The sequence below is a fragment of the Lycorma delicatula genome, chromosome 3 (assembly GCF_047948215.1).
Source record: "Lycorma delicatula isolate Av1 chromosome 3, ASM4794821v1, whole genome shotgun sequence".
Lineage (NCBI taxonomy): Eukaryota > Metazoa > Arthropoda > Insecta > Hemiptera > Fulgoridae > Lycorma > Lycorma delicatula.
This window is the reverse complement of record NC_134457.1, coordinates 56,216,857-56,231,881: the sequence shown is the minus strand read 5'-3', so window position 1 is coordinate 56,231,881 and position 15,025 is coordinate 56,216,857. Positions and strand designations below refer to the sequence as shown.

The 15,025-nt window shown below is 31.1% G+C and overlaps 2 protein-coding genes across 5 annotated transcripts in view; both read right to left on the bottom strand.

Moving 5' to 3' along the window:
* LOC142321130 (uncharacterized) overlaps window positions 1-5,003 on the bottom strand; it is a 93,064-nt gene extending 88,061 nt beyond the window's left edge. Inside the window, exon 1 of the mRNA XM_075359123.1 lies at window positions 4,856-5,003. Coding sequence (XP_075215238.1) covers window positions 4,856-5,003 — 148 coding nt within the window. The remainder of the gene's footprint in view (window positions 1-4,855) is intronic.
* A 3,521-nt stretch (window positions 5,004-8,524) lies between these two features.
* The window catches only part of nAChRalpha6 (nicotinic acetylcholine receptor alpha6), a 387,283-nt gene continuing 380,782 nt past the window's right edge, over window positions 8,525-15,025 (bottom strand). For all 4 annotated transcript variants that reach the window (XM_075359830.1, XM_075359828.1, XM_075359827.1 and 1 more), the window contains 2 exons: window positions 14,850-14,959; window positions 8,525-9,267 (listed from right to left, as the gene is read on the bottom strand). In XM_075359830.1, the coding sequence (XP_075215945.1) occupies window positions 8,812-9,267; window positions 14,850-14,959 (566 nt within the window). In that variant the 3' untranslated portion in view covers window positions 8,525-8,811. The remainder of the gene's footprint in view (window positions 9,268-14,849; window positions 14,960-15,025) is intronic.

Here is a 15,025-nt window from a genome sequence, read left to right as displayed (position 1 = left end):
TGTAATAAAATTTTACTGAATTTTATCAGTATAATTGAATAAATTATTTTTGTGAATTAAATGTTAAAGTAAACATAAGTATAACATTTTTTTAAACTGTTTAAGTATAGAACTAAACAATACTGTTTTAAATTTATTGTTATACATATTGAATTTGATAGCATAAACCATTATGAAAGATTACAATTTTCAGTCTCATTAGTATAAATAAAGTACAATCTGACTTACTTGCTAAAGTATGTATGACTTATTTGCTTTAATACAAGTATAACTGATGAAATAACTAGTATAAATAACTAGTAGAACATAAATAGTATACTTAACTTAAACATTTTGCAAGTCAAGTCCATTTTTTTAACTTCATGTAGAGTTGGATGAGTAATGTGATAGTTTATGCTACCTTGTTCTTGATGTATGTTACTCTTAACTAATTATTTTTATTAAAAGATTAATCACAATTTTTAATTATTCAGATAATCATTTATTGTAATGTAACAACTATATGTACATATATATATATATATATATAAATTATACAATATATATATATATATCGTATAATGTATACATTTTTTAATATTTCAAGAACATTAAGTATTTGGGATAATAACGTTTATTATTTTTAAATCGTCTTTTTTCACTGTGTAAATAAATTACAAACAGTATTTTCAAACACAATATTGGAAATAAAATTATGAATTCTGTTATGGATTGGAACTGTAACATTCATAAGTACATCTATTTATTTGTATATATACACAGATTATAAACATACTATTTATGAAATTAATGTCATAATTCTTTTTAAAGTTTTAAATAATATTATACACTTATAAGAAACTACACAACTTTTTATAGTTTTTGAACATATTTCTGTACATAAATGTATATATATAATGTATATGATAACTCTCTTTGTCTACTTATTGTTTATAAAAACTATTTCAAATCTAGAAGATGTATAACTTATTTATTCATAATTTTAATGTATAGGATATGGAGAAGGTGTAAAATGATAAGGAAAATTATTAGTATTATCATACTCCCTGCTCCTATTCTGTTGGCACTTGATGTACATAATTAAATTGAAAATTGTTTTAAACAAATTATGTTCAATATAAAGTTTACTCGTTTGCTTAGAATGTATTCTCTATTAAGATATTACTTTATATGATAAAATACATTATTTTTTGGTTTCTGAAGATTTGTTTATATTCAGGAACAGTTTTTTAACACTCAAGATTTAAGCACATTATAAGAAATAGAAATCTGTACTATGATAATGCTGTAGCTAATTAATCACATTTAATTAACCAGATCTTTATCATAAAAATTTACAGATAGTTTTGGCTGAACCGTCTAGTTACTAAATCTAGTGGTGCCTAAGCATTGTCTCTTGCTTGTAATTTGCTGTTGGGGTTAATAAACAATACATACTAATCTTGGTAAGTGAAGGGAATTTCAGTTATGTGATATCCTATTTGTAATTTATGAAGAATTGTTACACAAAGGAGATACAATTGCCTACGGTTCCTAAGTAAATTTAGGAATTCCAGATATCCAGGAATACATAGAAATTCTTGTCATCATGGAATATGTTACTGTCTTAGAATTTATAAGATGTGAATTACCTTTATTATATCTGGGATTTTTATCAGCCACTCATGAGTGTAACATCAAAAAGAGTTTGTAGAAACATTGTAATGCTTGAGTATAAATTTGAACTATAAGAATTATGATCAAATTTTATTTACAGTAAGGTAATTGATGCTTTTATGCATCAAGGATCTTGATACTTTTAAAGAATTTCAATGAAGGTAAGTGTCTGAACCAGTTAGAATGCTAAAAAATTTTAACATTGCTTCTTAATTGATGTAAAAAGGTTTTTATACATATTAATCTTATGCTAGATTTCAGTGGAGCAGAATATTTTTAAAAGTAAGGAAACACATATACAAATTGATTTAACAATAAAAATCAGTAACTGATTAAGATTAAAAATTCGCAGAAGGTTCAAAAGCTATTTTCTTGTTCTATTACTCTTTAGTAACATTTACAAATATATTGAGACATTGATTATTTAAACATGGAACAATAGAAGCCCACTTAAACTACTGATCTAGAATGAACAATAAAAATACTGACTCTATTAACCCCTCTCTCGGTCAGTAGCAGATTTTTCTACTCATTTTTTGAGTTGATATAGTTAATCTAGTTAAGATAAATTATGGAAAAACCAACAGAAAGACATTAACTATTGTGTTAATACATTTTTTAGTTTATTTTAGAACCACGCTGGCTACCGTGGTTAATGAGGTAATTGTTAATCATATGTCACTGAGAATTTAAAAAAATACAATTTTTTAATAGTTTATTTTATATAAATGTAAAAGAATATAGAAAAATAATTGATAATTATAAACATTGATCTGAAAACGTGGTTACATGTGCATTTCAACTTCAGTGAGAATTACTAAGTGTAAAACTAATAGACCCAGGTAAGATATTACTTTTAACATAAATGTCTGTGTAATTGGTGTATTTTAGTTATTAAATTTCAGTGAACAGTTACGATTCAAGACTGGTTTGTTATATATACATCTGAGCATACAAACTGTTGTGTGTGGAAGTTCAATCTTAAAAACAAAATTAGTGTTATTTTTTATAAAACAGATTATATAAACAGTAAAATGATTAAGCAAGTTTCCAAATCAGTTAAATTTTTTGTTCATGTATAAAATAAGTTACTTCTAAGAAAAATAATTACTGTATTTTCATGTAGTAGCTTCTATTTAGACAATAACTGTAACAAAATTATACATTTTTTATTACCTGTTAATGACATAACTTATTTATTTACTAAGAAAATTTCAAAGTACATTTCACTTGAGTTATAATGATTAAAAAAGAGAGTTAGAAGAAATGATAGCCAGCAGTGCATCCAGTAATTTATTTCTATTTTTACCTATAGATAGAAAATAGAGATTAAAAAACAATAGCAATCATAAGTACTCTTTGACATAGAACAAGTAATAAGACTTTTCACATTACACCTTCATTATCCTGTATTTTAATTTATTTAAAATTTTATTAATATGTACAAATATTATTATTGTCCAATATAAAAAAGAAAATTATTTGTTACAAAATAATAAATGCCAAGGCAGTTTAGTTCAATGTTATTACAATGCCATTAGATAACCCTTACTTTGGGAAATTTATTCAGTATTTTTTAAAATTCTTTTCTTTCTTGTTCTTAATCAGTAAATGTAACCATAATTTTAAATTAATAAAAACTTCTCTAATCATTATAATTATTGAGTAGTTTTGATAAGATATATAATATAATGTAATGACTTCAATTTTTTTGTTTTTCAAAAAAAAATTAGTTTATTCTTCATAAAATGCTGTACTAATCCTTATCGGTTAAATTTATAATTTATCTGAACAAAATATTAAAAGTACAGTAATATTAGATATATGAAATTACTCTGTGTTAGAAAATATAAAAGTATACTTTTACTTTTACTGCAACATTGAATGAATATTTCTAAAAAGAAATCACGTTTAGATCCAACATTTTTGACAGATATTAAAAGTATTTATATTAATTTATTTATTAGTTAATATGACAAATTCAGAACATGTAATTCAGAACAAATAAAGAACACTTTATTCAATCTAGTTTTTATTTTAATTTACTTTTCATAAGTCTTTTTATAAAAAAATTAACACTTTAAAAAGTTCAAGTTGGGAAATCACAATTTTATTGGAATAATATCTAAAAGGGAAATCAATGGTTTGAAATTATAACATAATACACTTTACCTACCATTTTATTTAATTTAAAGTTTTTAAGTAATAATGTGTCATTTAGTCTGCTTGTAGTTTTCTTTTTCTTCTTATTTCATTCCAAAAAGTGATGTCAAAACAGCTGCTACATTTTTGAGCATGATTTTATATAGCCTTGTCTTGTAGTTCTCTATTGTTCTAAAATATATTGCAATGTTTGTTTTATCTTGGAACCTTTCAAACAATTAGTTGTTAGTTGAAAATTTTGCCATAGTATCACTGAAGTACATCATTTATAAAGAAAGTGATAAAATGAATGATTAATTTTTTGAATGATTAGTATGGTATAAGTTTCAACAATTACATATTAGCAATTGTTGTGTGTGTGTGTGTGTGTGTGTGTGTGTGTGTGTGTGTGTGTGTGTGTGTGTGTGTGTGTGTGTGTGTGTGTGTGTGTGTGTATATATGTGTGTGTAAAATGGTAATGTGACAGATTTGTTGATGATATTGCTGAATTTCTAGTAAAGTTGAATTATATAAATTTAAACAGCAGAGTTTAAGTGAACTGAAATTACTATTATAATTCATTAAGCTTTATTTTCCAATAATGTATCATTTTCACAATGTATTTTTCCCGAAGTTAAAGAATTATGACCCAATAATAATTTCTTGTAATATTCATTTTTTCTTTGTTCACTCTTCTTATGAATTTTATATTTTATCTGTTTTTTAATGAGTGGTAATTTGGAATTTTAGTTGAGTGGTAATTTTAGGATCCATTCAAGAGACATGCTTTTGATCAAACTCCTAGGTCATTTTTAAAAAAAATATTTCATTTTAGAATCACAATTTGTAGAATAGTGAAAAAATTGACTGATCATAAAAGATTTCAAAAAGTGACTGTTTTGTTTATTAATGAACGATTTTGATTCAGTTGCTGAGGTCATGAACTGATTAGAAAAAAATTATTATTTTTATCATGGTAGACACTTCAACTTGTAGTTAGTTGATTAGTTGACTTTTTAAATATCTAAGGTATAGCAATTTTTACATTTTACAGTACACAGATTTTCATGCATCAGCTCCATAGCTGTTTCAGGCAGTGTAACAGATGTTACATATTTCATTATAATCTGACAGTTATTAAGTTCAACAGATTTCTGAATTGTAACATAAAGACCTGCTATCACATCATTTAACTCCAATGACATACAAAATGATATTTTTCCCAGAGCATCAAGAAATGCAGGGCAACTCTGTTACTCCTCTCTAAGTCCACATCTTTCTCACTTGCTCCCATTATGATTATTATTATTATTATTATTATTATTACTGTTATTATTATTTTATTACTATTTCAAGTAATAAATATATTAGAAAATTTTAATCCATTTTGAAGTTCAATAAGTTTAAAAGTAAGATTTGGAAAATCTTATTATTTAATATTTAGGAAGACTTCTGGTTATGATTTCAAAATTGTGCTTCTGTAAATAATTCTTTGATTATATTTTAGAAATTCATTTTTGGAAGTTTATTTTAATGATTTTCCAGTTAAACTAGACAATGTACAAAGAATCTCTTGAATTGTATTGTTCCAAATTATTTCTTTATTAGATTGAAGGTGCTTTTAATCTATTATGGATGGGATTGGGTAAGGAAAGTTAGGAGGTTGCCTAAAATGAAGTTAAAGTTTTATATATATGTATATTGTAATTTTATTTCCAAAAATATGGAGAGAATTTACCAACTAAGAAATTTTTTCATCTTCAAGTTATCTTAATTTTTAAGGAACTACAATGATTAGATACAGATTAGATTAAATTTCAAAACTGAAGGATCAAAACACATCTTTAAATTAAAAAAAATTAACCTAGTACTACAGAATTTTAAATAAAAATTTTAATTTTTAATTTCAAAACATCATGTATGTTTTTTAAAAAACATATTGGTATTTGCAAAAGAACTACTGATGAAAAATTAAATTATTCATTGGAAAAATACTGAATGAACAGAAAGTTTAGAATAAATTCCTCATATTTTACTGCTTGAAAAAGTGGATTCATTTATCTGAAAATTATTAAATAAAGAAAAGATGCGCATGATAATTTATCTACATATTAGACATACTTTTTCCATCACCTTTAGAATGATTTATATATATGAACACTTTTTCCACTGTATTTTTGCATTTCAGTGACTTTATTTTCTTTTCTGTTTTTAACAATTAGAATAATTTTTTTTTAATTCCCATGTGAATGTAGGAGAATAAGGAAGTATAGTACAACACAACGTATTTTCATTTATATGTGATGGAATAGGGATATCTAATTACTTATTTTATGTTCAAAATACAAGAAATCTTGTTTGTATATTGTTGTGTTGTAAATCTTGAATTCTTCGTAAAGCATAAAACAGGAAATAAAGAATTGTAATTATTTTTGTTATTGTTGGATTAAAACTGAAAATGAATTAAAATATTTATCCTTGTATGATCTGATTCCAGCAAAGTAGTGGTACTTCTGATACCTTTCAAGCTTCTGTGAAATCTTGATCATAAAAACATTTACTGCATCATTCATGATAACTTCTATAACCTTTCATACCTTTCTGTCTGGCCTCTCACTTTCTGCTTAATTCGTAGTATTACTGTAAGACTGTAGTATTACTGTCAACAGCAATAGAGAACTTTTAAGACATGGCTACAACAAAATTGATATTTTTTTCACTTTTACTTTAGAATTACTTTATGTTTTTGTCATGAATTGTAATATTGTCATGGAATTTCTGATATGAAAATACTTAAAGAAGTTTAGGTAGATTAGCAACAGTTGTTTCATTAAAAATCGAATAATGAACCTGAAAGACACTTATTTCAACGTAAATAAAAATCTACTAATCATAACTGGAGAGAGCAGACATTAAATAATTTTAAAACAGATATATATGACAACAAAACTGAAGTTTTGAACTATTATATGGTTATAATATTCTGATGAGCACTTTGTATTCAAATTACAATTTACACATATGTGTGTGTGTGTGTGTGTGTGTGTGTGTGTGTGTGTGTGTGTGTGTGTGTGTGTGTGTGTGTGTGTGTGTGTGTGTGTGTGTGTGTGTGTGTGTGTGTGTGTGTGTGTGTGTGTGTGTGTGTGTGTGTGTGTGTGTGTGCGTGTGCGTGTGTGTGTGTGTGTGTGTGTGTGTGTGTGTGTGTGTGTGTGTGTGTGTGTGTGTGTGTGTGTGTGTGTGTGTGTGTGTGTGTGTGTGTGTGTGTGTGTGTGTGTGTGTGATCAAATTTATTTGTATTAAATCTTTTATTACATCATATTTTTATTTTATTTCAGCTTAAATTAAGTATATTATGTTTCAATCGGTTGCTGTACTTCATAGAAGTACAAAATGGTACTCCCTCTACTAAATGTAATTAAGAATTTTACTTGAATAATTTATTTTTAAGTTAAGCCGATCAAAGATTTTTACTTTTTGGCCTACCCACATAAATATAAGTTGTTGAGTTTATGAAGCTGTCCTAGTAATTTTAGGTATAAATTTATTTGTTGGTCAGTATGAAATATTACAACACTTTTTTTAAATATTAAAAGTTATTGACAACTCACTTTCAAATTAAGTTTTTCCAGATCTTTTCAAGTTAATTAAGGAACTACTTAGTGAAGAGTTGCACTCATTAGTGCCATTAATCTTTTGGAAGTATAATTTCCGCAAAATTTAAAGTAATTTAATTATAACACATACACATTTAAATTAAATGCTTTTTAAAGTTTATGGTGAATATTTTCCCAAAACAAATTTGAAAAATTAATGTTTTTTTCAGTTTTTTTATAAATTTTTTATCTGATTTTCTCATAAGGATTTTCTTGGAATTCTTCTGGTAAAATTGTATCAAATCTCTAATAATGTCTGTAATTGTCTTCCATATAAAATCTTTATCACATAATTTAACTTAAAAATTATTAAAAGTTATAACAACCAATTTTTAAATTAATTGAGCTACTCTTCCAAAGCTCTTTCTAGACTAATTATTAGAATATAGACTTTTTTAAAAGGAGTTTCTGGTAGCACTATCCAAAGTTTTAATAATGTTTTACTAATACTACTGGAAACTTCACTATCTGTGTAAGAGACTGATAATTTGGTCAGAAAGTATTTAGAATAATAGTTCCATCAATTATAAAGTGAGCTGTGTATAATTTTTAACAATTTTAAACTGTTATCATATTTTTTCATGCCGTTTAATGAATATATTTTACCTTTGAGGATGAAAAACCAGACTGATATTTATCATAATGTGAAAAATGTTTGTTTCAGGACCCATATTTATATAACATTATTCATTAATTTGATTAGAGAAATAAGTGCATGGAGTACAGCTGGAACATCCAAAAAACAAGAATATACTTAATCATTATTATATGATGTTTTATTTCCCACTGTCAGGCTCTGGTAATAGTTTGTTACATTCAGTATCAAAATGTGCAACATTTGGCAAAATTGGCTTTAAATTTTATTTTTCTATTCAGAAAAATCTTTTATTAATTTTATATATAACATTACAAATGACATTTTAGAACATCAAAGTATTATATATGAAATACAATATATATTATATATAAAATTATATTTTGTTATAATATTAAAAATTATATTTATATTACAGTATAAATATACTTTATATAATATTTTCATATGTTTTTTCCTTTTCATTTCTTATATTTTTACCATCATTACAGGAAAATTTTGAAGATTAAAAAAAAAATAAACTCAACCACCTCAATTAATATAAAATTAATTTGCTGTTTAATATTAATAAATATTTATTTACTTTTGAATCTTAAAAACAATTTTATTTTTCTAAAAATATTCTCAAATAACACCAAATCCTCTGTTGTTTCCATTCACTGACTATCACTATAGATAGCAATGTTACACTGAGTGTAAAATTGCTTTCAATGGTTATGATCGAACACATATTACACATATTTCAAACCCTTACTAATGAAAACTTCACTGTACAATAATATGTGGTGCTGATAGAAGGACGGCGACTGTTGCGATGATTGTGAATAATGTAAACACAATAAGACAAAACCTATCGACAACCATCGCAGCAAATTTCCAGTCGCTAATTATTTCTGCCTCTTCATCTGCTTTTTTCATTCTGTTTGTGATAAACTGAAGTTCCCGAAGAATAAGCTGAAGCTCACGTTGAGCCATTGTACATGGTCCAGAATCATCCAATGAGATTCCCCCCGAACGCATAAAACTACTATTTGCTGTCGTACAATGTCGAAAATCATCATCAATGTCTAGAACATTTGCCAGAAGGCTTTTGGAGGAACGTTCTTTGAGCTCAAGTTCCTTCATACGATTACTCATAAGAATTGTCTTTCTTGTTATCTTCTTTCCAGGCCGATTCAATCCCAGGATCCAAGGCAACCATTGAAGAAATAGACTCTTCACCTAAAAAACATATTTGTGGTTAATTGATGCATTACATTTACTGATATAGTTTTGTTTTATCAAGTGATATAGTATTAGACAGGTAACATGAATAGCAAGAATATTTATAAATTGGACTGATGTTTATCAAAGAAGAAGTTTTCACCATTTTAATCAATTACATGGATATTCCATCTCATAGAGAGGTGTCAAAGAAACACTTCTTGGTATAGTAATATTCATTTAAATCCATTACACATATCAAATTACAGTTATTAAACTAAAATTGATTAGATAATACTTTTAAAACATATGGTACAATTTTGATTTTTCATATTTTATAAATAACCTATACTATGTTTTTGAATAATACCTTCAAGCTTATGTAGTAAATTAAAAAAAAAGTACTAATATAAAAAAGAAGAAAACATTAGACAGAAGGAAGTTTTGCCTCTCTGTAGAGCATAATAGAACAGAAAAATATCTGTTCTTGCTACCAAAAGAATAAACTAAAATGTAAAGCTTTAACTGCAAAACCAGATTGCTAAAAAAAAAATAAATAAAAAAAAATAATTTAATTATATTAGTAAACTATTATTTTGCTACAACTACAACTTCTATTAAAAAATCTCTGTTGTAACAGTGCAATTTTTAAAATTCATAAAATATATATTAATTCCTTTGCATTGTTTAAACTAAATAGCTAAATGTTTGAAAAAAATTTAGTTAAGAAGTTATATAATCTTCTGATAAAGATGGATGAAGTCATGTTCCAAGTAGTTCATCTTACATTAGATGAATATTTCAGCATACTAATATCTTTAGTAATAATATTAAAAAAAGTAACTGTGCATTGAGGAAACTAAACAAGCAGGGAAATGAGGAGTTTAAACATTTTTTGAAATGTCACTGCTTTTTAAAAAGATTATGGTAACTATTTTAGTATGATTGTGAGATGGTATTATGGTATTGTGAAAACAGAGGGTGGATGACATTTTAGTTTTTGACACACATGACAAGTTCATGTAATTTTAAAATCTCCCGTATTGGTGTTCAAATCTCATCCTTGTCCTTTTATTCTGAAAATAGAATATGAAACTAAATAGTTAGATAAATAAGGGAATTTTAAAAAACAATAATTCGGTGAATTCCGTAAATCTTTTTATTTTATTTTAATGAAATATGTAAGTTTGAAATATAATTGAAACTACCCATTGAAATGACTAACTAATTTTATTGTACAAAATATAAAATATGTTGTATTATAAAAGTTATGGCTATCATAAGAGGTGGATTTGGTAACATCTCTGGCTTTCATTCATTCATGTGGATGAATCCAAGGAGGCCAAGAAGGGGGTGACTGGGTGGGTATGGAGGCATCAGGCACTATTATGTTGAAAGCAGAGTGAACCTCCTATGCTGACTTAGTGAAAAAGGTTAAAGGTGAGGTTAAACAGGAGGATATATGAGAGATTCTCTCTAGTAAGATGAGAACAGGAAAAGCTATCCTTATTAAGGTGAAGGGAAAGATACAGGATTTAAAAGCAGTTCAACAAAATATTAAAAGAAAATTACAAGGGGTGACTGTTAAAAAAATAAGCAGGTTGGGAGTAAAATGGTGCATCTCCATGTGAAGGACCTGGAAGATGACATGAATGAAACAGCGTTGTTAGTAGTGATCAGGGCCTCTGTTAAGGACAAGAAGGCTGATATGAAGGTCACATCCCTGCATCCTGCATTTGGCAGAACACATAATGCCATGGTGGCCATGCATGCAGTGGTAGCTGCATGAGTAGCAGCCAAAGAGAGGGTCAGGGTTGGTTGGGTCCTGTGCTGAGTTATGATGAGGATGGATGAGCTGAGGTGCTTCAAATGCCAGGAGGTGGAGCATGTGGCATCTAAATGCATTGGACCTGACAGGTCGATCAACTGTGGTATAGAGGGACACAGAGCCATGTGGCGAGACCAGTAACAGGACAGGAAGTGGTCAATGTCAGAAGAAGAATGGTTAAGTTCTTTTAAGTTGTGCGGCCTTGCATGACTATTATTGAAATTGCAAGGCGGAAAGGGACAGAAGTCTCAATTATCGCAGAACCCAACTTGAAGAAACTGGAGGAGGATGGGTGGCTTAAGGATGACCTGCAGGGAACTGCATTATATAAACTGAATAAGAGTATGCCCCTTTTGCAAAGTGGAACAAGCCATCGCCTGTTCCACATACAAACCCATCGGTTTGTATTGGTGGAGACTACGGATATTACAGTCTGCAGTGTACATATATTGCCGAATTGCACCTTTGATAAGTTTAAGACTACTCTTAATAATATGAGCCGGGTAAGAATACATGCCATAAGAAACGTATAACGCTGGTGATTTTAATGGGAAAATGTAGCGTGGGATTACCAGATTACAGATGTGAGAAGAAGGCTCCTTGAAGAGATGATGGCCAGTTTGGGACTTATCAGTCTGAGTGATGGTAGGTTACCAACCCTGGTGAGAGGTAAGAGGTCTTCCTACATTGATCTTACATTTGTTTCCCCAAGGTTGGCCCAATTTACGGGATCTTGGGGTTCTCCAAGAAGAAACGCTTAGCATGAGGCAATCTGTTTTGGGTGCCTGAAGAATCGTGGTTGAAGAATCTTCAAGGAAGATTGTCAATGAAGTTGGGCTGACTAGAGTAAATGCTATAGGGCAGAAGCGGATAGGCCTCCTACACAGAATATCACCGGAGTTTCTTATGGAGGAGTTAACAAAGGTGTGTGAGGAGTCTCTGGAAAACAGGAGTCTTTCCAAGAAAAGAGTGTTCTGATGGTCGAACTGGGTATCTGAGACGAGGGTGTTGTGCATGAGAGGCCGGAGGTGCTTACAAAGAGCCAATAGGATGGGAGTGCTTGAGAAGATATTCAAAGCCAGGAGATTATAGTAGATGGAAAGGAAATAATACTGGCATACAATAATGAATAGTAAGCGTGAGAAATGACAGGAGTTGTGCAGCCACCTCAACAATGCCATCTGGAGTGATAGCTTTTGGATCATAACCGGCAGGTTTGGCAGGGCATTACCCGCACCGACAAGGGAGCTCCTGGGGAAATGTGTTACGTTACTGTTTCCCAGGATGCAACAGAAGCTTAGTGAAGAGCTGGCAGCGGCGGATATCCTGCTGTTTACCAAAGAGGAATTATTGCATGCGGCAACAAGACTATGGAGAAAGAAAAGTCCAGGACTAGATGGGATCCTGGACAAGGTAGTCGCAGTGATGGTGGAGATTATCCTGAGTCAGATTCTCTCTACCTTCAATGGCGTCCTGTTGGAGAAAACTCTGCCTCAAGGATGAAAGTAGCCCTCTTCCATCCTCAAGATAAAAGCGATAAGAGGGCCTTGATCTCCTCAAGAAAGGTGGTAAAGAATATGATGACCCCTCAGGGTGTAGGCCTTTATGTCTACTTAGTTGCATGGGCAAATCTTTTGAGAGATTGGTGGCACAGCAAGGCTTTTGAAAGAAGTCAATTGACAAGGCTTTTGAAAGAAGGCAATTGTGGTGAGGGGCTCAGTCAATATCAATTTGGTTTTTGCAGCGGACTCATCACGACCATGGCAATCAATAGGATTATGAGGCTGGTGGACGAGGCAGTGAGTGGTAGTTGGGATACAAGGTCCATCCCGGCGCTAATGTTGCTGGACATCAGTAATGCGATCAAATCAATGCTGTTCGGGTGGATCATATGAGAGTTGAGTATGAACATATACAGCGAGTATGAACATAAGTTCATACTTGCTGAGGTTATTACAATATTACTTACGAGGGAGAACAATGGTGGAATCTGCTGAAGAAACAAACATAGTGGTGGTGGAGATGCAATGTGGAGTTCCACAGGGTTCAGTGCTTGCACTGGTCCTATGGAACATAGCCTACGATGATCTCGATTGAGTCGCCTGATGAAGTACATGGTGCAGGTTTTGCTGACAACCTCTCTTTGGTAATTATTGGCAAGACAGAAAAAGGAGGTGAAGGCTAAAGGCAACATGGCTATACGGATCATGAATGACTAGCTAGACGCAAAGAGACTAAAGCTGGTGACGGAAAAGATGAAACTGGTTGTCATGGCAGGACGTCATAAGTTAAGGTCTATTAAGCTGCAGGTTAAGGATACGGTAGTGGTACCAATAGCCAACGCCAAGTACCTTGGAGTCTGGCTGGACGATAAAAGATCTGTCCAACCGCATGTTGTCGATTCTGATGATAAAGCAAGAAGGACTGTGGTGGCTGTCTCTAGACTGATGTGTAGGACTGGTGGGTCGACCTTGTCCAAATGAAGGATGCTTGCATTTGCATCAGTAGTGAGATCCGTAGCCCTTTATACGGTACCGGTCTGGAGGCAGGACCTAGGTAAATAGGTGACGCTGCGCAGACTATCGAGATTGCAGAGACTGCTTGCTATTGGAGTGACGTGTGCGTACAGGATGGTCTCGACTGAGGAAATTTTCATAATTGGAGTAACGCTGCCGCTGGAGTTATTATCAGAGGGGGTAGTGGAAAGATCATCCGGAGTCCCGAAGTGCTAGATGAGGAGAAAATTGGTAAGAGTGCTGGCAACAGAGGTGGATTACAGCTCAAACTGCTGGATGGACAAGACGGCTCATCCCGCTGTTAAAGCCATGGCTTGCAAGGAGACATGGAGAATTGTCGAATGAATGCAATTCTTGTCAGGCCATGGCCTCTATAATGAATATCTGTACAAAAGGAAGAGAAGGAGGTCCCCCACATGTTCATACTGTAGGGTTAGGAATACATGGAACATATCATCTTCCACTGTTCCAGATGGGATGTACATAGATTGAAGGTATATGCTGTGATCGAGGAGGTTACTCCCATAATATAATTGAGGCCATGCTTCATGGTCTACAAAATTGGAATCTCATCAGTAGAATGACAGACAATATAATGAGGAAGTGGAAGATAGCTAATTATGTTGTTCGGGAAGAATGGTGGATAGAGTAGGACTGGGTGGACAGCCCTGTTTAGGTGTGGTGGAATGCTTAGGTGTTCCACCACCGATAAGTGAATGGGGATTCCTGGGGAAGTAGGGTGGGAAATAAAAGATCATAGTCCTCGTAGGAGGACCCCTTTGAGGGTTTCCAACTAGAGACCAGGTGTTGTAAAGACTTAGTACTGGCTGTCTGGGTGGTGCTACTGGGAATGGCATAGCCAGGCCTGGCATGGCCACTCAAATGGTTATGGCACCTCCCCAAGGCTGGGTTATGCAGAAATGTGGTCTGGCTTTGGGAGGAAAGGCTTATAAGAAAAAAAAAGGGTTTGTCATGTGTAGGTGCAAACAATGCACTGGAAAATTGCACATCAATCATCTTCAATGGTCAGACAGGAGTCAATGTTAAAGAAAGATGTAATGAGTATTGAAAAGCCCTCCACAGATCATAGTGTCAACAATTGGTAACTTTCTCATAGATTCTAACACAAATCCACCAACTCATACACAAAAAAAAACCACGTCTTAATACACTTGAACATTATGAGATATGAAAAAACATACCATAAATATATAAACATATAACATAAACATATATTGTTAATATATAATACATACCCATGGTGGCATCTCATGGATATCTGCTGTTCTGTGATGGTAATTGAGTACAACCACAGTGAGTACAACTGATGAAGCAACCATAAACATAATACAGTTGAAATAAGTTCCTGAAAACATCAACCATAAAATTATAGATTTTAAACTAAATGTATTTTAATTTTTAACTTATGAAA